At 40.6% G+C, this 20,624-nt stretch overlaps 1 protein-coding gene across 1 annotated transcript in view; it reads left to right on the plus strand.

The window, feature by feature from the left end:
- LOC139683031 (splicing regulatory glutamine/lysine-rich protein 1-like) overlaps positions 1–18,280 on the plus strand; it is a 74,326-nt gene extending 56,046 nt beyond the window's left edge. Inside the window, exons 4-6 of the mRNA XM_071577736.1 lie at positions 12,137–12,223; positions 12,918–13,053; positions 14,429–18,280. Coding sequence (XP_071433837.1) covers positions 12,137–12,223; positions 12,918–13,053; positions 14,429–14,581 — 376 coding nt within the window. The 3' untranslated portion in view covers positions 14,582–18,280. The remainder of the gene's footprint in view (positions 1–12,136; positions 12,224–12,917; positions 13,054–14,428) is intronic.
- The last annotated feature ends 2,344 nt before the right edge of the window (positions 18,281–20,624 follow it).

Consider the following 20,624-nt stretch of genomic DNA (forward strand, 5'->3'; position numbering starts at 1 on the left):
GAAAAGTTAAAAAAACCCTTTCGGCATCAGAAACAAACAAGAGGAGCTGGAAGCCATAGTGCAGCAGAAAAACTATGACATAGTTGCTGTCACAGAAACGTGGTGGGATGAATCACATGACTGGTGTGCTGCTATGGGGGGCTACAAGCTCTTCAGAAAGGACAGGCAGGGAAGGAGAGGTGGAGGGGTGGCTTTATATGTTAGAGAGTCTCTTGACTCTGTTGAAGTTGAGGTTAGCAGTGACAAGGTCGAGTGCCTGTGGGCCAGAATCAGGGAGAAGGCCAACAAGGCTGACACCCTTGTGGGAGTCTGTAACAGACCGCCCAACCAGGATGATGAAGGAGATGAATTATTCTACAAGCACCTGGCGGATGTCTCAAAATCCCCAGCCCTTGTTCTTGTGTGAGACTTTAACCTGCCAGATATCTGCTGGGAGCTTCATACTGCAGAGAAGAGGGAGTCAAGGAGGTTCCTGGAGTGTATAGAGGACAATTTCCTTCATCAACTGGTAAATGAGCCTACCAGGGGTAAGGCCCCGCTAGACCTACTGTTTACAAACAGAGAGGGGCTGGTAGATGATGAAGTGGTTGGATGCCGCCTGCGGCATAGTGACCATGAAATAATAGAATTTTAAGTCCTCAGGGATGTAAGGAGAGCCACCATTAAAACCTCTACTTTGGACTTCCAGAGAGTAGATTTTGGCCTATTCAAAAAACTGATTCAGAGCATACCCTGGGAAACAACCCTTAAAGGTAAGGGGGTCCAGGAGGGATGGACATGTTTTAAGAAGGAAATTTTGAGTGCGCAGGAACAGGCTATACCAGTGTGCCGAAAGGCCAGCCGGAGGGGAAGAAGGCCAGCTTGGTTAAAAAGAGAGATTCTGAAAGAAATCAGGGATAAAAAGAAAGTTTACAGACTATGGAAGAAAGGGCTGGCTACTTATGAAGAATTTACAGATAGAGCTAGGTCATGCAGGAAAAAATTAGGGAAAGAAAAGTGGAATTTGAAGTAATTTTGGCTATTTCAGTTACGGATCAATAAAAGTCCTTTTATAAATACATTAAAAACAAAAGGAGGGGCAAGGAAAACCTCCATTCTCTGTTGGACTTCGAGGGAAATATAGTTAAGGAAGATGAGGAGAAGACTGAGGTACTTAACACCTATTTTGCCTCAGTTTTCACCAGTAAGACAGGTGGCCCTCAAGACAACTGGCCTCTGGAGCTGGTAGACAGGGAGAGGGAGCTGAATAGCCCCCCTGTATTCCAGGAGGATATAGTTACTGACTTACTGAGCCAGCTGGATCCTAACAAGTCTATGGGACCAGATGGGATCCATCCCAGGGTGATGAGGGAGCTGGCAGAAGAGCTTGCCAAACCGCTCTCCATCATCTTCCAACAGTCCTGGCTCTCTGGGGAGGTCCCAGATGATTGGAGGTTGGCGAATGTCACCCCAATCCACAAAAAGGGCTGCAAGCAGGACCCTGGCAACTACAGGCCTGTCAGCCTGACCTCGGTGCCTGGCAGGGTTATGGAGCAGTTCATCCTGAGTGCAATCACACAGCACCGTCAGGGTGGACAAGGGATTAGACCCAGGCAGCATGGGTTTAGGAGGGGCAGGTCCTGTCTGACCAACCTGATCTCTTTTTATGATCAGGTGACCCACCTGGTGGATGAGGGGAAGGCTGTGGATGTGGTCTATCTGGACTTCAGCAAGGCCTTTGACACTGTCTCCCATAATATACTCCTGGAAAAGCTGGTAGCCCATGGCCTGGACAAGTGTACCCTCTCCTGGATTAGGAGCTGGCTGGAGGGTCGGGCACAGAGAGTGCTGGTGAATGGAGCTGCATCCAGCTGGCGGCCAGTCACCAGTGGTGTTCCCCAGGGGTCTGTGTTGGGTCCAGCCCTGTTTAACATCTTTATTGATGATTTAGATGAGGGGATTGAGTCCATCATCAGCAAATATGCTGATGACACCAAGCTGGGAGGGAGTGTCAACCTGCTGGAAGGCAGGAGGGGTCTGCAGAGGGATCTGGATAGACTTGAGAGATGGGCTGATTCCAGTGGGATGAAGTTCAACAAGGCCAAGCGCCGGGTCCTGCACTTTGGCCACAACAACCCCCTGCCGAGCTACAGGCTGGGCACAGAGTGGCTGGAGAGCAGCCAGGCAGAAAGGGACCTTGGGGTACTAATGGACAGGAAGCTCAACATGAGCCAACAGTATGCCCAGGTGGCCAAGAAGGCCAATGGGATCCTGTCCTGTATCAAAAATAGCGTGGCCAGCAGGACCAGGGAAGTGATCCTTCCCCTGTACTCTGCGATGGTGAGGCCACACCTTGAGTACTGTGTTCAGTTCTGGGCCCCTCAGTTCAGAAAGGATATTGAGGTGCTGGAGCAAGTCCAGAGAAGAGCAACAAGGCTGGTGAAGGGACTGGAGCACAAATCGTATGGGGAGAGGCTGAGGGAGCTGGGGTTGTTCAGCCTGGGGAAGAGGAGGCTCAGAGGTGACCTCATCACTGTCTATAACTACCTGAAGGGAAGTTATAGCCAGGTGGGGGCTGGTCTCTTCTCCCAGGCACTCAGCAATAGGACAAGGGGGCATGGGCTTAAGCTCTGCCAGGGGAAATTTAAGTTGGATATCAGAAAAAAATTCTTTCCAGAGAGAGGAATCAGGCATTGGAATGGGCTGCCCAGAGAGGTGGTGGATTCACCATCCCTGGAGGTTTTTAAACTGAGATTGGACATGGCACTGAGTGCCATGATCTAGTAAATGGACTGGAGTTGGACCAAGGGTTGGACTTGATGATCTCAGAGGTCTTTTCCAACCCAATCGATTCTATGATTCTATGATTGATTCTATGATTCTCGCTTGTTATTAAAGACTGAGGCAAAGAAAGCATTAATTACCTCAACCTTTTCCTCATCCTTTGTCACTTTTTCCCTCTGCATCCAGTAAGGATGGAGATTCTCCTTGGCCCTTCTTTTGTTGCTGATATATTTGTAAAAACCATTTTTGTTGTCTTTTACAGCAGTAGCCAGATTAAGTTCCAGTTGGGCTTTGGTCCCTCTAATTTTCTCCCGCATAACCTCACAACATTCTTGCAGTCATCCTGAGTTGCTTGCCCCTCCTTCCAAAGGTGATACATTCTCTTTTTTTCCCTGAGTTTGAGCCAAAGTTCTGTGTTCAGCTAGGCTTGTTTTGTTCACCACTGATTGGTCTTTCATCACATGGAAATGGCCTGCTCCTATACCTTTAAGATTTCCTTTTTGAAGAATGTCCAGCCTTCCTGGACTCCTTTGCCCTTCAGGACTGCCTTCCAAGGGACTCTGTTAATCAGTGTCCTAAACAGGCCAAAATCTGCCCTCTGAAATTCCAAGTTGGCAGTTCTGGTGGCACCCCTCCTTACTTCTCAAAAAACTCAAAACTCTTATCATTTCATGATCACTTTGTCTAAGAAAGCCTCCAGCCGTCACATCACCCACCAGTCCTTTTCTATTCACAAACAGCAAGTCCAGCAGGGTGCTTTCCCTAGTTGGCTGACTCACCAGATGAGGATGGAGGATAAATGAAATACATTTTTTATGTCTAAATATATATATGTCATATAAGGTGGAGAGGGCTGGGATTGTTTAGCCTGGAGAAGAGAAGGCTGCTGGGGATATCTTATCAGTGAATATCTGAGGAGAGTGTGTGAAGACTGAGCCTGACTCATCTCAGTGATGGCCAGTGGTGGGGTAAGAGGCAATGGGAAATAAAAGTATTTTCTAATGTTTTGTTACAGTTGCAAGCCAGGGAAGAGAGTTATAGCAATGAATATTCATACCATTACATCATTTGAAGGGGGCTTCCCCTCCCTCTTGGTGCGGAAAGTTGGAGGGAAGGGGCGGTGTTGCCATAGGTAGAAGTTTCTGGGGTCTCAGCCATGGCTGGAAGGCCTCCCTAACTGGGCAGAACAGCAGAAAAGCCATGCCGGGAAACAGAAGTGTGCCATCTTGCCTCCAGTACCGAAGCAGTGTAGACTGTCTCCAAAATACTCATGGCAAAATGTGGCCACTTATGCCACCTGCCGATTTTCCTCCTCCCGTTTCTCCTCCAGAGTGGTAGTACGGAGTTGTGGTGCTGAAGCGGACAGCTCCAAGGTACGACTGAGCCAGCCGGGAGCCACTCTGCTTTGCTCACTGCTCGCCTGGCGCGGGACAGCTGACCCTCCCGCTGCTCTAAAGCCAGGGAACAGAGACTTCAAACTGGTACCACCGTTGCAGTTAAGACCTGAAGGAGGTGGTTGGTGGGGAAAAAACCCTCTGTCATTTTGTTCCCAGGGGGCCACGTGGGTGGTGGATTCCCCTCTTTGTGGGTTAACCATTTCCTCTGTATCTTTGTAGTTACTATTTCCTTTTAGCAAACTATTATATTTTCACTTATAACCTCCTCACATTGTTTTTGTCCCTCCATAAAATGGTAGGGAGTTAATCTTATTGGAGTTCCTGCCTCCCAGTAATTGTCTTTAAACCAAGACACATTAAAATTGCGTGTTTCCTGGGTAACCTGGAACCAGTTTGTGGAGTATCCATGCTAGGAGACATTAAAAACCTGAATGGACATAACCCTGATCTACCGTGGGAGTGTGGGGATCTTGACTAGGTGGACTCCAGAGGGCTCTTCCAACCTCAGTAATTCTGTTATTTGTCAATAGGTTGGGGTAGCAAGTCCCAGTTAGCTTGTATTTAGGGATGTATGTTTACTTTGGGGATTGCCTAGTTTAAATGGTTGCAAACCATTCAGGAGAAGATTGTTCAACAACCTGGCATTTCAGCTATCTGGATTTACACTGCAACATTGAGTTGGGACTGTTTTTGAAGATACAGATCCTTTTTCTGAAGAGTGCAAAATATTGAAAAAATAGTCTTCTCGTCTTTATTTTGTAGAAGGGGTGGAGGTGGAATGGAACATACAATATCTTCTAAGAACTAGGTGGCAGCTCATCTTGCTTTACTGACAAACAACATGCAAGTGCTAGTAATCAGATGGTAATTTTTGATTCCTAGCTGAAGGAAGAGAATCACAGAATATGCTGAGTTGGAAGGGACCCACAAGGATCATCAAATCCAACTCTTAGCCCTGCACAAGACCATCCCCAAGAGTCACATGATGTGCCCAAGAGTATTGTTCATATGCTTCTTGAACTTTGGCAGGCTTAGTGCTGTGACCATTTCCCTAGGGAGCCTGTTCAGTACTCGATCACCCCCTGGGTGAAGAACCTTTTTCTAATATCCAGCCTAAACCTCCCCTGACACAACTTTAGGCCATTCCCTCAGGTTCTGTCACTGGTCACCTGTGCTGGTTTAAAGGTGAACCAGCAGGGAAAATGAACTCACCATGAGAGATATTATAAAGTCAGAGGCTAAAATTTAATAATAATATTACAATAACTACACTGACACAAAGAGAAATTGCTTTCAACTCACAAAACCTAGCAGTATAACCCACTGTCCTGGGGCACAAACCCAAAGGGGTTTGTTAGCCCTTGTGATGGGACCCGCGTGGTTCCCTCCAAGTCCAACGCAAAAAAGAAGTGAGAAACCTGTTGGTGCAGATGATGGCTGTAGTCTGGTCGAGAGTGGTGGTCTCCTCCTGTTGAGGTCCTGCTGCTCCTCTAGATCCGACAAGAGGTTTCCGAGGTCTTCTTACCCACCACTTATGTACCCTCAGGGAGCACCCAGTCCCTCCCCCAGGGCAGGGACTCACACAATGGGTGATTAACTCTGGGAGTCATGGGGTATCCCACACAGTGATAGCTGGTCCCACCTGCTAAACTAGGACATCACCACAGAGGAGAGATCAGTGTCTTCTCCTCCTCTTTCTCTCACAAGGAAGTTGTAACTGCAATAAGGTCTCCCCTCAGTCTTCCTCTTCTCCAGGCTGAACAGACCAAGTGCCCTCAGTCTCTCCTCATGTGGCTTCCCCTCAAGGCCCTTCACCATCTTCTTTGCCCTCCTTTGGATGCTCTCTAATAGCTTAATATCTTTCCTTTATTGCGGTGATCAAAACTGCACACAATATTCAAGGGGAGGCCGCACCAGTGCAGATTAGAGCAGGAAAATCCCCTCCCTTGACCAGCTGGCAATGCTTTACCTGGTGTACCCCAGGACCTGGTTGGCTCTCCTGGCTGCTGGGACACTGTTGACTCATACTCAACTTGCCTTCAACCAGGAGCCCCAGGTCCCTTTCCACAGCACTGCTGAGACACAGACTAGTGGAAAAGGCTCCTTATCCAAGAGACATCTACAGGTTAGCAAAGGAGATAGGCACAGACTTTGTCCAAAGAAAAGACTTCTTGATGGCTGATCTTCCTTCCTAACCCAGTAATGGCCCAACCTAAAGCTGGTAATATCAAGTCCAGTCAGTCTTACTCATTAACTATTATTTGTCTGGGGTTTTTTTTCACATTTTTCCTTTGTTTTTACCTAAAGAAGGAAGAGGAACCCCATATTATTCCACTGGCAATTTCTGCTGGCATTAGCAAGTCTCAGATTGGGGTCAAAACCAAAATTTGTGCCTTAATTAGGGTCAAACAGAATATAAAGTAGCTGAAAGCTAGCTACCTCTGTGATCACAGAATCATAGAATGATGTGGGTTGGAAGGGACCTTGAACATCATCTAGTTCCAAATCCCCTGCCATGGGCAGGTACCCTTTCCACTAGACCAGGTTGCTCAGGGCCCCATCCAACTCCACCTTGAACACTTCCAGGGATGAGGCATCCACAACTTCTCTGGGCAACCAGTTCCAGGGCCTCACCACCTTCACAGTAAAGAATTTCTTCCTAATATCTAATGTAAACCTACCCTCTTTCAGTTTAAAGCCATTCCCCCTTGTCCTATTACTACATGCTCTTGCAAAGAGTAGGCCTCATTTAGGTGCTAGAAGGCTGCTATAAGGTCTCCCTGAAGCCTTCTCTTCTCCAGGCTGAACAGGCCCAACTCTCTCAGCCTGTCTTCATAGGAGTGGTGCTTCAGCCCTTTGATCATCTTTGTAGTCCTCCTTTGGACTTGCTCCAACAGGTCCATGTTCCTCTTATGTTGGGGGCCCCAGAGCTGAATGCAGTATTCCAGGTAGAATCTCACTGTTAAGGAAACCTTCCTGTCTGACCATTCAGGAATTTCTCTGGCAGTCACACTCCTACCACCGGAGACTTTAACTGCTAGGACTGAAGCCCGTTCACAGCAGGTGATTCCAGTGAGCCAACGGGTGCCCCGCTTGACTCCCTACACAGAATCACAGAATTGCTGGGATTGGAAGGGATCTCTGGAGATTATCTAGTCCAACCTCCCTGCCAAGGCAGGGTCACCTAGAGCAAGTTACACAGGAATGTGTCCAGGTGGGTTTCAAATTTCTCCAGAGAGGGAGAATCCATTACCTCCCTGGGCAGCCTGTTCCAGTGCTCTGCCACCCTCAATGTAAAGAAGTTCTTCCTCATGTTGAGGTAGAACTTCTTGTGTTTTAATTTATGACCATTGCTCCTCATCCCGTCACTGGGCACCACTGAAAAGAGTCTGGCACCATCCTTTTGACCCTCACTTTTGAGATACTTATATGTAGTAATGAGATCCTTTCTCAGTCTTCTCTCCTCTAGACTAAACAGGCCCAACTCCAGACCCCCATCATCTTTGTGGCCCTCTGCTGGACCCTCTTCAGTAGTTCCTTGTCTTTCTTGTACTGAGGAGCTCAGAACTGGACACAGTACTCAAGATGTGGCCTCACCAGGGCCGAGTAGACGCCTGAACTCCACAGACACAGTTCTTAATTGAGCCTTTTGTAAGGCTTTAAGAGGCCTCTACCTCTATCATTAAATAAAGCACTGACTGCATCTAGTTTTATGGGGTTTTCTGGTAGTTTATTTTGTAATCCTCCTTGTCATGAGTTACAGTTCCCAGGGAATCTCAGAAAGAAGGGAAGAAGAGAGAGCTATGTTTACATTAACACTTTTTTATCCATTCCTGTGCAGGAATCTACAAGCTACAGGAGGGACTATATGTAGAACTATTTTTTCACAAGGTTACACACAATTCTAAAACCTACACACTCCATGCAAGCTATCTAACATCACACAGCTATAGGTAATGATTAAGTAATATATATTTCACAAAAATTGCTAGATCTAAACAGTCTTTATGCAACTTATTTTAACCTTATAAAAGAGCTCTTTTAATGTTACTCTGTGGAGTTTCTACAGGCTTCTTTTTCTGTGTGGGCCCAAGGTCTCCAAATAGATTCCATTCTTATCTCAGAAGCTGACACCTGCAAATTTGTCCTTGGTCCACTAGCTTGAAAAGGCATATGTTCCCCAACAGATCACCTCCCTTGACCCGCTGGCCACACTCTTCCTAACACGCTCCAGGATACCATTGGCCCTCCTGGTTGCAAGGGCAGACTGCTGGCCCATGGTCACCTTGTCATCCACCGACTTCCAGGTCTTTCTCAGCAGAACTGCTCCCTAGTAGGCCAGCCCTCAACCTGTACTGGTACTTGGGGTTATTCCTCCCCAGATGCAGGACCCTACACTTGCCCTTATTGAACCTCATTAGGTTTCTCTCTGCCCAACTCTCAAAGTTCCACTGAATGGCAGTACAGTCTTCAGGTATATCAGCCACTCCTCCCAGTTTTGTATCATCAGCAAACTTGCTGAGGGTGCATTCTATCCCTTTATCCAGGTCATTGATAAACAAGTTTGTTATCTTTATACACCCCACTCACATGCAGTCAGGCCAGGTTTCCTTACCAGTTCAACCCCAGGTTTCCTATAACAGTGTCTCAGACATCTGGTTCCTTAAAGCAATTTATTCATGGCACAGTAACACAGAAACAGCTTGAGCTGGTACCTCCAAAGAGAGACCCTAAACAACAGAATCCCTTGAGCTTTTATACCCTTGTAGTCTATCCACATGATAGTCTGGGGTCTTCCTGCTGAGTCCTTGGCTCCTGCTGTGCCTCTGAGTGTCCGGTCACCTGGCTGGCACTACAGGTCCCCTTGCCCTTTGTTGTGCAAAGTGTCAGCACCAGGTCATGGCCTCTTCCTGGGGCTCCTGCTATTTCCCGCCACTCAGAGCTCAATCTGCAGCTTGCAGAGCAGATGCACACCGAGCTACCTGTGCTAAATGTATTCCTCAACATTCATGAGAACTGAGTAGAGAGAGAGTTAGTCCATACTACCACCATTCTTCCAAGTACTACTAGTTGGAGACAGGTGTTGAGAAATATCTCTGCCTCAAAGCTTCTGTTTGGCTCAGAATTAAAAAATTCTAGCACCACTAGACCTGATGTTGGTCTAAGGCAAATCTTGGAGCAATTTCTAGTGAACTTTATTTAAAGCAACAGGAAGTTGCCTCCAGTCATGAGCCTGTGGAATTTTTCCTTTGAGACAAGAATGTTAGTTCTGTGTATGATTTAGAATCACAGGATCAGTATCAAAGTTTTCAAACTACTTTTCCTTAAATTCTTTTCCTTAAATTCTGCTGTATTAGTGTTCCTTAAGTGTTAATAAAAACAGATACACAAATATCTTTTTGTTGACAAATGTCACAGAGAGGTAGAAATGTTATCAGACACAGCTGTAGTTCTTCAACTTGAAATATGAAAAGCAGAAACTGAAAAATAGATTTCATGAATAAACAGTTTCTAGTTGGAACCCAATTACTAGGGTGCTTACTTGATTGCTTACAGATATGTATGCAGGAAAACAAAATAAAGGGTATATAGTTGATAAGCAAAAACGTCTCAAAAATAACTGCTAAGAGAAGATTTTTATTCTAATAGCAGCAAAGGTATTTATTGACAAGGTTGGAGGCAAGCCAGTTCATACTGGGCAAAAACGTGCCTAACTTGTCTGTGGAAAATAAGCTATTTTATAGTCTTAAGTCCATAGTTAACACCTTCTAATTTCCATATTAATGACTAGGCGGAATCTTGGGCGGAGCTTTCTTTTTGGCTTCGAATTTGGCTAGTGGTCTCCTGACTTCATCCCTCGGGGTGGTCTTGAAGTGTCTTCATCACTGCTGGACTTTTGCCTTTTCTTTGTTCGATGACATGACCTGTAAAACTTGCAAAACCTTGGCTCTAACTCTACAAAATCTTGGCTCTTTACCATTTCATCCTATTGAAATGTCTAGCTTAGTTTAATGTATGTCTTCTAACCATGGTACACTGGTCTCTATAACTACTAGACAATTTGTACCAGAACAAAGTGGCTCTAGCACTCCATGCTGTTCAGTGGCCTTGCTGTGCAAACAACATTTTGCAGAGCAGAAATAGAAATGTCACAGAACTAGGGGTTTTTGGTCTCTTTTCTCTTTCATAGTCAATGTAGACCAAGTGGGACCACTGTCAGAATAGTTCCCAATTTGAAAAAATTTCAAATGTTCCCATTTAAAAAAAGGTAATGATAAATGTGAGGATTTTTCAAATTAGGTTCATGTTAACCAGTTAAACAGCTGATCAATAATTAAGGGTTTTTTTCCATGATTTTGAGGCCACTTTATATTTTTGTTTACCAAAGATTGAATCAAGCTTAAGAGCTTGCTGAACAAAATAGTTATGAACTTTTGTCCTGTGCAGCTTCAGGAGATCAGGCTAGATGATACTGTCAGAGTATGAATACAAATAGTGATACTAGGTATATCTTAATAGATCCTTCTGTAATTTATCTAAGAACTGTTGTTTTCTTGGCCTTTCTAAATATTAAAGAAAATCAGTGTGAATTGCAAAAGCTGGTATGCATACATGTAGCTTTTGTGGTGTATCTTAAAATGCCGTGTCAATTAGTTTTTAACTTCCCTGTTTTCTTTGTTGGTTCTTCCTGTCTGCTTCTCCTGCTCTATGAAGAGGTGATAGGAGAGAGTCACCTTTGACAGACAGGTTCTAGGTTTATGTTGAATGAAGCTTTTACTTGCTCGATTTTGACTTTATTTTAACATGTGCCTCAGTAAGTTTGCAACCAGTTATTTAATAATGTGCTATTCTATTCAAGATCAGACTCCATAATGGCAAGTTAAGCAAATTTTATACGTCAGTGTAAAACAGCTGTTTTGTAAAATACTAAGAGCTCTAGTGCATTATAGAATGATGCAAAGATTTGCTGAGCATGGACTGCTAGAAAAACAATAGATATTAACATTTTCATTTTGATTTTGACAACAGCTTGAGATTCATTTTGCACTGCTTGCTACTAAACCAATGCAAATGTTAGCTTATATATTCAGGAATTAAATTTCAGTCATGCTGAACTGAAATTCCAGTGATCTTAAGCTTGCAATGTTCATTTTTGAAGTTTGTATTGCTCAAGTTTGTCTTTGTCCTAATGTGGCTTTTCACTCAATTGGATTATTTTCCTGACTGAAGAAACTCTTACTTAATACAGGATTAGTGAATTCAGTGTATTTCCATTGTTATCACATAAAAGTACAAGCCTGTGAGTGAGGATGAAGTCTGGGCTGCAGGCAGCTTGGATTTTGGCCTTGAGTGGATTTAATTATGGCATGGGAAAGCAGAGAGGAGGAAGAACACCTGCAAAATAACAAGATGTGTTTTGAGAACTGCCAACACAGAGAGAGATATCAGCCATCTATCAAGACTCAAGTCAAGGCGTGTGAACAAAACACTTTTAACCAATTAAAAATTATATATGTGCATGTGGACAGAGACAGGGACTATAAAGAGTTAAGGCTTCTGTTTAGGGGGGTTGCTTGGGCTGCTTGAGCTCCTTGGTTTTCTTGAGCTCTTGGGCCTCTGGGCGTGCTTGCTGCTTGTAGTTATTAGTTGTTAATAAAGTAGTTACTTGCCGGCAGTTGGAGTACGCCTCTTAATACAGACCGTCACATGTGAGGATAAGCATAAAACTAAAATCTGAAAGGCACAATGTTTTTTTCCTACTTCCCACTTCCATTCTCTCTTTTCCCATCAAACTGAAATATATTAATTTTTTTTTTTTGCTTTGTACAATTCATATATTATTGGCCATATACAATGTTAAACTCAGGAATATTTGCGTAGTTGTGTCAGATCATTTTCTGAGCTTTCTGGTTTTATGCAGTTCCTGAGTTAATTATTTTTCTTCTTTGATGATGTTTAATTTCTTGGTCCTCCAGAGAAAGGTGTAAAAGGAAGAGCAGAAGTTTCTCCAAGTCTCCTAAAGCAAGAAAAAAAAAGTCTTCACAAACTCCTTCTCCGAGAAGGTCAGTTTGACATAAACATAAAAGTTAATGAGCAGTAAAGGAGGAAAAAGTTATAGTATTTTTGTTAAATTGAAATGTGATACAGAGATCAGTGTTATGAAAGGAGCTAACTCAATTTGTGTTTCTTCATGGTTTGTTTTTTTGTTCCTATGGAAGAAACTCTTTAGCAATAATTTTCTAAGGAAAAGGTCTATTTTTTAATAAACATAACGCTCAAAGGTGGATGCAGATACATATATTGAAAACAATTTAAGAAGTATTTTCATTGATTTACTGCCTATTCATTAATCTTCTCAGATAATTTCAATTGATCAGTATGATTCAGTTCTAATTTAAAACAGACCAAAAAGCCCTTTATGGATTTGGTATGCTGGAGAGTTTTAAATCTGTTAGCAATGCAAATTTCCTTCAAATCAATAAAAGCCCTTCATTGGATACAGAATGATTTGGTTTTCTCTTTTCAAATACCATGTATACTGAACACATGCATTCTTTAGCTATCTTCCCTTGTCATTATGAAGGGGGTTTTGTCATGCTTGAAAGTGACTAAACCTTTCTGAAAGAAAGCAAACTAGGATACTAACATTCGTATTTATTGTGCAATTTACTGTACAGTACAGTCAGAGTATGCGTTGGTAGTACATTTGTTGCTGTTGGATCAAATTCTGATTTGAGTAAAAATTTTCTTAAACAGAAACAAGAAAGAAAAAAAAAGGGAAAAAGAGAAAAGTAATGAAAGAAGAGACAGGGAATACTCAACCTCCAAGAAAATAATTAGTAAAGAAAAAGAGGGAAAGGAGAAATCTGACAAAAGCACCACTACTTTGAAGGTAAGCAGTGAGACCAAGTGATAAGCAGAGGACTGAAAATGGAACAATTATTGGAATTTCCTCCCTTTATCTTTTCTTCACCCTTCTTTTCCCCCTGTTTGCCTTATCAAAGTATTGCCACTTGGTGGAGCTTGTGTGAATAGGTTACTGAAACACTTTGTTTTGGTTTCTCTTTTCTGTTCTGTGCCATATATTAGGAATTGGCTGGCTGCCTATCTATATGAGCAGGCATAAAGGACTGACTAAGCATCAGGGTTTGGGGTTAGTTTGCCTATGTCGTATTTTAACCCCTGGCCAACAACTAAACACCACAGAGCTGCTTGCTCACTCACTCCTCACTGATGTAATGAGGGAGAAAATCAGATGACTAAAATGGAGAAAACTTGTGGGTTGAGATAAAGGCAGTTTAATAGGTCAAGCAAATTCTGCACACACAAGCAAAACAAACCAAGGAATTCATTTACCACTTTCCATCAGCAGGTAGGTGTTCAGCCATCCCCAGGATATCAGGGCTCCATCATGCATAGCAATTACTTGGGAAGACAAACACCATTCCTAAGAATGTCCCTCTTTCCTCCTCCTTCTCCCAGCTTTTAATTCCTATGAAGAAAATTGGCTCTATCCCAGCCAAAACCAGCACAGGTTGTCAATCTGAAAAGATTTTTAATAAACTTTCACTCTGCAGTTCAGTCTCTCCCTGGTTGCTTTCATCCCAGACTGCATATCTGACTGCAGGAGTAAAGTTGAAGATTTGAGGAAAGAGTAGTATGGGATTTTTTCCTTGCAAAATAGAAGATAGCATGATTAAGAAAAGAAATATCTTCAAATGTTCAATCTTAGAATTTGAAAAGCAGCATGCTTCTAAAGAGTAGCTTGTGGCACTCAGAATTATTTAACTGTTATAAACCAGCTGATTTAGGTGACTCCACATGCTTAAGTAATTGTCTTACTCAAGAACTCTCTTTAAATTTATCAGGTGTTTGACAAAAAATATAAAAGAAAAATTGCAATTCTATTTTATTTTAAAAATATGTTGAAGTCCTAATATCTGGAGCTGACTCTCACAGGTGCCATGATGCTGCTTGTTCTGTATTACTGGAATATTGATCATAAAGACAGATGACTTTATGGCAATGATTTCTTGGGTGACAGGTTGTTATGAGTGCCTAGCTTCTGCCAATTAAAAAAGGAAAGACTTTTTTTAAATTAAAAATTAATTAATTTAAAAATTAAAAAAATCCCCTGACACCTCTGTTCTGAACATTGCTGAAACAAGGTGTATAAAGATTGAGGCAATCAAAATATCCGTAGTTGATTGGAAGTCATATCCTGTAATGCTAAGAGAATGATTTTTTTTTTATTTTATCTTTCATAGGACAAAGATCACACTGAAGAGGATCGGAATTCAGAAACCCGCACAGAAGTAGGCAATGGAGATACAGAAAGGACTGATGAAATCAAACTACAACAGAATGGGAACTGTCAACCAAATGACGAAAACCTCTCAATTAAGATGGAAGAGTTTTAAAGCAAAGAATGGACCTCTGACTCAACTAAGGGATGAAATCTGAAGCTTTTTAGTTCCCAGAACGAGGAAGAAAATGACAATGTAATCAACCTGAACATGGTGATAGTACTAGTAGCTCTTCCAATTGTAGTGATTTCGATTGTCAATTTCTTGGTGTAAAGCAAGAGAGCATGAACCAGTAGTTATACCATGAAAAGGCAGATACCATCAAAATTATTCATGTCTGAAAATCCATGAATCTCCATGATGGCTGTACTTATTTGTAAAATGTTTAGTTTTTCCATAAGCTGTTACAAATAAGTAGAAAATGAAAGATGTTAACCTGTAATATAAAAAAAAGGTGAATATATGCATTGAAGATTCTTCAAACCGGGGGTATTGAATCCAAGGGAGGAGACTTCTGTCTGAGGTCTCCGCCCCTCCACATTGTCTCAAACCAAGACAGCTGTAAATGAAAATTATTTTTAAACAAACACACTTTTATGGGTTTTATGTTAAATGCCCAGTGACTAGTTTGTTTTTCATTTGCTTACTGCTTGAGATTCTTGTGTTTTATTTAAAACAGTTGCTTACTGTTATTGTTAAAACAATTGTTTCTTTTAAAGTACTTGAACAATGCATGATACTTTTTTGTTTCAAAAAGGAACATTGCCATGTTAGAGATACTAGGTTAGCTTATTGGGTTATTTTGGGGTTGTTTTGTTTTTTTGTTTATTTTTGTCCATCCAGAAGTGAGCACATAGGTATGATTTTAGAACTTACAGCTTTGTTTTGAGCTGTACTGCAGTGTGTCCAGCTGAAAATACTACAGATGCCATTATGAAAATAATTTTTTTTCTTATTTGTTTTAAAAAATATGGGAGCAGGAGCAGAAGCTTTAGTGCCTTCTTGAAATAATATGGTATTTTCTAGAAGTGTTTGTGCAATTATTCATTTTCATCTAAATCTTACAAGAATGCAAGTTATTTGTCAGAGCTTGTTAAAATACTAAAACTCGATTTTTACCTTTTTTTTTAAGAGATTTATAGGTGAAATAAAAGATGCATTTGGGGGATCACTACCGTACAAAAGCAGTAGCTGAATACAAAGCATTTTCTTATGACCTGCTTCAAAGACAGCCCTTTAGACATTTAATTTACATTTGGATGGCCTTGTTACCTTTCCATCATCATCATCTCTGATACCTGTTGGGTGATATAAAAGGAATTGTATGCAAAGCTGAGGGGGTAAATCATTTGGGAAAAAAAGTTTAATTTACAAAGGAGTTATATGGTAGAGATTCTGTTTTCATTCTTTAAAGACAAAGCATGAAGGAACAGAATAATAAAGCAAATATTTTTGTCATGCTAAAACAAGGCTTGTGGTCTCTGGACTAACTTAATCAGTTTCATCATTGTGAGACTGAGAGTCATACCTTTAAAATTTATACCTAAAATCAAGTAGATTATTTTCAAAAGAATACAATCAAATTAGTTAATTGCCTTACCTCATGGGAAGTTACTTCTTTCAGTTAAAAGCAATTAATATCATATTAGCTATTTACTTTTAATTTGGTTTTGCTTTCCTTTGCATAGGTAATTCCTACCATGGAAAAACCCAAAAATATTATAGGGTATGAAAAATAACCAAATTTGATTGTAAGCTGCTTAATCACTTTTTTTTTAAATAGGATTTTATCTTCTTGAGACTGTGTACATTTAAGACTATAGAAAATGCTTTACTTATAGGCACTCATTTTTGTGATGTTTAAGCCACATGCTGCTGACTGGTAAGCAGCTTATTCTAATAAAAGAATGACAAATTTGTATGCTTATAGAAAGACTGTGAAGGATTGTGTCTGCAACAACAGCTGTTTTATTTATGATGTGTAAGTAGCATAGAGCAAAGAAATTCTTTGTATACTTGTTATCCTTGGTACCATTTCACTAATAAAATTAAATAAAATTTAGAGGGAAGTTTCTGCTCTTACATACTTTCAGCTGATCTGGTCTTATTCAGGCAGTTTCTTTGATTCGAAATGGAGGTACAAATGAAAATGTACATGCATTATTTATAATATCTTTGAAAAGCTAAGTTTCTCATTTGGGAGAAATTAGAATTTTTGTAACGTATCACATTTCAGGTGAGATTAGTTTGGTTTCCTGAGTTTTGTTATTCTGAAATTGCGTAGCTCTATTATATAGCAGTTACAGAATATGTAAAGGATTGTGTACAGATAGCTAAGAAACATGCCTTTGAAAATTAATAGTTAAGGATGAAAGCCTTAATAGCTAATGTATCACATGTGTAAGTTGATATGCAGCACATTGTTATATTGTATGTGAATTAATTGTTCCCTTACAAAAATTTTTGGAGTTTGGGTTTTTTTATAAAAAAAGCAAAGAAAAAAAAGCAAATCCACCAAGTGCATAAATTCTCTCCCCAGCCCAAGTCATATTTTCTTACTATTCTGTATTTTCTGATTTTGCTTTGTAAATACTATGCAAATCTGTAAAATAGTAATTATATCTATTTGTATTGGGTGATTTACAGTTTCCCTCCTCCTAAAAAGCCACCACTAGAGAACTATTCTGTGAAATTCTTATCTCTGCAGAGGGTAGCTAATTTTTAAACCAGTAGCGTAGCACAGTGATGAAGTTCCTGCTTGCTCCACCAGGATCGTGTGCATCATCCATTAAATGTGTACATCTTCCACTAAAAGTTCATTGCCTTCATCATTAATAAGTTTGCATGCTGCCCTGCCAGGTCAGGTTTATTGCTTTTGCACTTTATAAATTAGATGAAATTGAGAAGAGGTTTCAAAAACAGTGTAGTTCATGATAGCTGTATTGTTTTAAATGTAATTGTATTTGAATCAGCCTTTATTTGAAAATGCTATGATTCATAATTGCTCAGAACACTGATGATATGGTACCATTTTTCTAAGATTAATGTAAAGCACTTATGTGGAAGCTTCCATTAGTGACCACAGTTGTTTCAAAATGGTGTTTCCAGAAAGCAGATAGGATTTTATTTTGGATTTTAACAGGAAGGTAGCAGAAGACAACTTCCGGTGGATGAAGCAGGATTTCATTTCAAAATAGAGGTGGCTATGGCTTAGATAAATGCATTGAAGTAAATGGCAAACTCAGATGTGAAGGATGAAATTCTGTTTGCAAACACTGTTAGTAGCATGGTGTTAAAAAATCTTGGTTTTCAGATTCCAGAATTAGAACTAAGAGGGGAAAAAAGCATCTAAGTTGTAAACTAGAAACATCTGAACAATACCTGAGATAATGGTGAGACATGAGTTACGCATGAATTCTGAACAACGAAGTATTTAAAAATTGGGCAGAATATGGGTCCCATCTGCTACTTGGTGATACTTTTAGTTTTATAGCAATGGATTTTTGGTATTGTCATAATTTTAAAAGTGAGAATTGGACTTAGTGAAATAAATGCTGGGATATGTAAATAGCAAAACTAATGTAAAACAGTAGGGGCTCACTTTAGAGAGATATAGCTTTCTTACCAGAGAATGGAGTGTGGACAGATGAAATTTGTAGATATTGTTAGTGTTATTACCTAAAGAGAATCTAAAACTTAATTTTGTTTGCTATTATGTACACAGGAAAAAAGTTTTCAGCCTGTATCTTAGGTTTATTTTTATATGTTGAAAAGTGTAATTAAAATAATATTGGAAACTAAAAGCACTGTATAAAAGGGATTTTTTTAAATATAAGAGAAATATACTTTCAATTGTGTTTAGAATTAAACTCCTAAAATTGTTTCTGTATGAGGTATTTATTTTTATCTCAAATTCAAGAATGCTTCAGTTGTGGGTAAGTCTTATTGCAGGATCCAGGCATGCTAGTATGGGGTCTTCTGCTGTAATCTCTGCAATATAAAACAGCTTAATAAACTTGCCTGACCATATGTGAGGCAGCTACTTTCCCCCTAGTTTGAGGAGGCACAGCTCTAAATTAAATTCTGTATTATTTATGTTGCCATGAGTGCTCCCAAAAACAGGACTTCGAGCCAAGTTAATGTAGGATAAGGTAAAAAGGTACATTCTTTAATGGCCAGGCTTGGGGCTTTTAGGAATACATGATGACATCTTCGTGCTGCCCCCTTCCTCCTAGAACACTGATTTCCATGGGTTTTATAATATTGCCCACCCAATCTTTCAGTCCAGCCCCAGTCCCATCCCTGTGCCATCCCCCAGGATTTTGGGGCTGGGGTCACTGGGACCCTCTGTTCTTCATCAGCTCTTCTTCCTCGGGCTTTGGAGTTCTTCCAGTGTTCTTAGACTCAAGGTTGTTGGTTTATGTTCGGTCTTGTTTTGCAGGCCTTTCTGATAGTTGTCAGCTCTTGTACCTTGAAGAGAGCCTAAATAGCTAAAAGAATTTGAGCTACTAATCTGTGGTAGGGGTTAGGATGTATAAACAATGAACTTAAGCTGTTACAAATATGAACACTACATTTGCTACAGTTACAAATACTTCTAAAATCTATAAAAATGAAAAATCAGAAAACTCCTTTGGCATCATTAAGTAAATAATACAGTTGAGAAGCTATCTATAAACCTGAGTTTTCACAATGTTTTCTGAAACCATGAACTCTTACTACCCGAGAGGGGGAAAAATATCATGGCAGTTTTAAGACTGTTGAACTTAATATAGGAGGACATTGACAGCAAAAATAAGTTTTTAGCTGTTTACATATTTTCTTCTGGAAAGTTTAGGCTTACAGTTAGTTTTTTATTAACTGCATTTTTTTCAATTATTCTAGTGCTAAATAATTACTTTCTAAAGTGGTGTAAATTGACTAAAAAAGTGATAGTCTTTTAAAATTGATTTTTTTTTTGTTGTACATGGCTTTTCTGTCTAATTATTTTAAGAAAACAGGCAGACATGAGTGTTAGTATTAGACTTTCCTTAATTGTGCTGCTTCAGTTTCAGACTTGGGAAGACTCCATGCTTCTCCTCCTCTTCTGTTGTTCTCTCTTTAATTCTGCTTTTTTTTTTTTTTAATAAAGCCTAAAAAAACCCTTTAATTCTGAAGTAATATTTTAAAGGTTTGATTAAAGATACTGGATTTAGAAGTTCAAAGCAAATGCATTGGTCCACATGAAATGTGAAGATTGAATGAATGCATAAGATCTGCTTTCATCAGATTTGTCTATTACTGTGGAGACCTAGCATTTTCCATAACTGCTCCTTTACTTTGTTCAATTTTAAGGGGCTACTGTTATTTTACTAAGACTCATTTAATAAGTCTTCTGCGCTGTTGTTATTTAATCGCAGCTGGCAACTAAGCATCATGCAGCCACTTGCTCACTTCCCCCTGCCTTCCCAGTGGAATGGGGAGGAGAATCAAAAAAACATAAAACCTGTGTGATGAGATAAGACCAATTTAATAATTGGAAAAAATAAATAATAATTAAAATAATCATAAAAGGAAAAAGGGAGACAGGGATAAAACCCAGGAAAAACAAGTGATGCACAGTACAATTGCTCACCACCTGCTGACCAATGCCCAGTCTGTCCCCAAGCAGTGATTGGTGGCTCATGGCCAACTCCCCCCCGTTTATATACTGAGCATGATGTTCCATGGTATGGAATACCCTTTTGGCCAGTTCGGGTCAGCTGTCCCAGCTATGCTCCCCCACAGTTTATTGTGCACCTCCTCGCTGGCAGAGCATGAGACACTGAGAGGTCCTTGAATTAGGGTAAGCAATACTTAGCAGCAACCAAAACATCAGTGTGTTATCAACATTAGTCTCATATTGAATCCAAAACACAGCACTGTACCAGCTACTAAGAAGAAAATTAACTTTGCCCCACCTGAAACCAGGACTGTATCCAGCCCTTATTCCACACCATTTATGTCAGGCCAGGTCCCACACTTTCCAACACACCATCACCTTTCCTCTCTTTTTATAGATGCACACAGAGATATTATTCCCTTAGTCTATGGGCCATCTCTATAAAAGTCCATCGAGTTAATTTTGTCCATGACCTCAGGTTCTATCTGTCATTACAGTCTTTCAGGGCAGGAAAGA

This window comes from Pithys albifrons, chromosome 26 (genome assembly GCF_047495875.1).
Source record: "Pithys albifrons albifrons isolate INPA30051 chromosome 26, PitAlb_v1, whole genome shotgun sequence".
NCBI lineage: Eukaryota > Metazoa > Chordata > Aves > Passeriformes > Thamnophilidae > Pithys > Pithys albifrons.